General features: G+C 42.5%; 1 protein-coding gene across 1 annotated transcript; it reads right to left on the bottom strand.

Moving 5' to 3' along the window:
* Positions 1 to 315: 315 nt before the first annotated feature.
* On the bottom strand, positions 316 to 1,660 carry LOC106763545 (protein MAIN-LIKE 1-like). The gene is made up of 3 exons (XM_022782199.1): positions 1,256 to 1,660; positions 591 to 1,175; positions 316 to 504 (listed from the first exon to the last, which is right to left on the bottom strand). The coding sequence occupies exons 1-3, from the start codon at positions 1,658 to 1,660 to the stop codon at positions 316 to 318; spliced, it is 1,179 nt and encodes a 392-aa protein (XP_022637920.1).

The following is a 1,660-nucleotide window of genomic DNA, read 5'->3' as shown; positions in this document are numbered from 1 at the left end:
GATCTTATGCATTGGATTTGTTAATGGATGTCATTTTGTACAGGTAAATTTCCATTTTTATAATACCATAAGCATTACTCATTATGATTCATTTACTAACATTAAGTTTCCAGGTTCAATTACAAGATGGTTGCCCGTTACCCATGGTGTACTAATTCGTTGTTCTCAATTAATTGTCGTATTAATTTCATATTTGAATTGTGTCTTAATTTCATTCAACGTAGACGATTAACAGAAAAGCATACAAATATTCAAAGTATAAGTAAACATCACATAAAAAAATATTAAAAATTAAAGATATATGAATCTATCCCTTCAAGAAAATGATGCTCGTCCGCGCACATGGCGAGCACCTCTACTAGTAGTAGCAGCCTCGTACTCCTCAACAGATCTACGAGCAACCTGTAATGTCTGATTAGTTTGCTCATAGACTACAGTGTTCTTTGTGACGTGTTGACAGCTTAACATGTCCTGCAGCATCCTGATCACACGCCTCATACCACCCTGAAATGAATATAAGCAAAAAAATAAATTAACTACATAAACCAAAATTGATATAATAAACATTGCTGATAGGTTTCATTACATACCAACAATCCAAATTCAGGCGATCGTCTACGACGAATTGGGGGCACCGGGATGTCATCTGGAATGTGTCGCCTCATGCGCGATGCAAGACTGGGTCGATCATCGTCGTTAGCTAGAGTGATGTACGGGTGAGACACTCGTCTAAACCACGCCAGGTATCCGTCAACACACGCAGAGGGGTCCTCGGCTTCAACAGCACCAGTAAAGGCATGCTCTACATACCTCAACCAATTTTGATCAATCATATGAATCTCTGGCATCGGAAGGGTCTCAGGCGAACGTGGTATGATCTGCAGAAAATCGAACTGACGCAACACGCGTTCAGGCAGATGCCGGTGAATCATGTCGCCTAGTCGGATCCATCCTGAAAACATACATATGGCCAAGAATGGACAAGTGCGTCTGTGCGACCTGTATGGATACCAGATGATCGCATCATACGTGAGCCCATCCAGATATCTCCGCTCCTCCGTAAGACTCCAACCCTGTCTCGAAGGTATGTATCGTGAAGCTCGTGGATGGAGATCTGTGTACGTATCTGAGATTCGCCTCCTTCCCATCCCAGGAAGGTGCTCATATATCCAACTCTACAAAATATTACTTATTTAAATTATTTTACACATTCCTAAAATATATTAAGAAAAAACTTTATAAAACTTTAATGTACCTGTAGAAGAGTGGAATATCCAGCTATCTGTCTGACACCATTGAAGCTAGCATCTCCTAGCTGCTCATAAGTGTGTGCCAGTGCAGTTGCTCCCCAGGCATATCTCGAACATGCATTCAAGTCTCGCAACAGAAGGAGGTACGAGACATGAATCAAATTCCCACTCTTATTAGTAAAAATTGTGCATCCAAACAGATGCAACAAATACACCCGAGCAGCGCACTCCCAAAGCTCCTGCTGAATGCAATCGTGGTAGACCTCGCGGAGCCAGCTTAGCCGCACTTTTGGACCGCGTGACTTCTTCATCTCGGCTGAAGCTTTGGTGCGGTCAACGCCAAGCAAGTCCATAAGATGAGATCGAGCCTCATCGTACTCTAGGTCCTCCACCTCACAAAATTGCCCCAT

This window comes from Vigna radiata, chromosome 6 (assembly GCF_000741045.1).
Source record: "Vigna radiata var. radiata cultivar VC1973A chromosome 6, Vradiata_ver6, whole genome shotgun sequence".
Classification (NCBI taxonomy): Eukaryota; Viridiplantae; Streptophyta; class Magnoliopsida; order Fabales; family Fabaceae; genus Vigna; species Vigna radiata.
The sequence above is the reverse complement of the archived record's forward strand: the minus strand, read 5'-3'. Positions and strand labels throughout refer to the sequence as shown.

Bases quoted from the DNA above. Each gene is read 5' to 3' on its own strand.
- LOC106763545 (XM_022782199.1), bottom strand. From the start codon at position 1,660: ATGGGGCAATTTTGTGAGGTGGAGGACCTAGAGTACGATGAGGCTCGA. The intron at 1,176-1,255 runs GTACATTAAAGT...AATATTTTGTAG, and splicing joins GATATTCCACTCTTCTACAG to AGTTGGATATATGAGCACCT. The intron at 505-590 runs GTATGTAATGAA...TATTCATTTCAG, and splicing joins CGCCTGAATTTGGATTGTTG to GGTGGTATGAGGCGTGTGAT.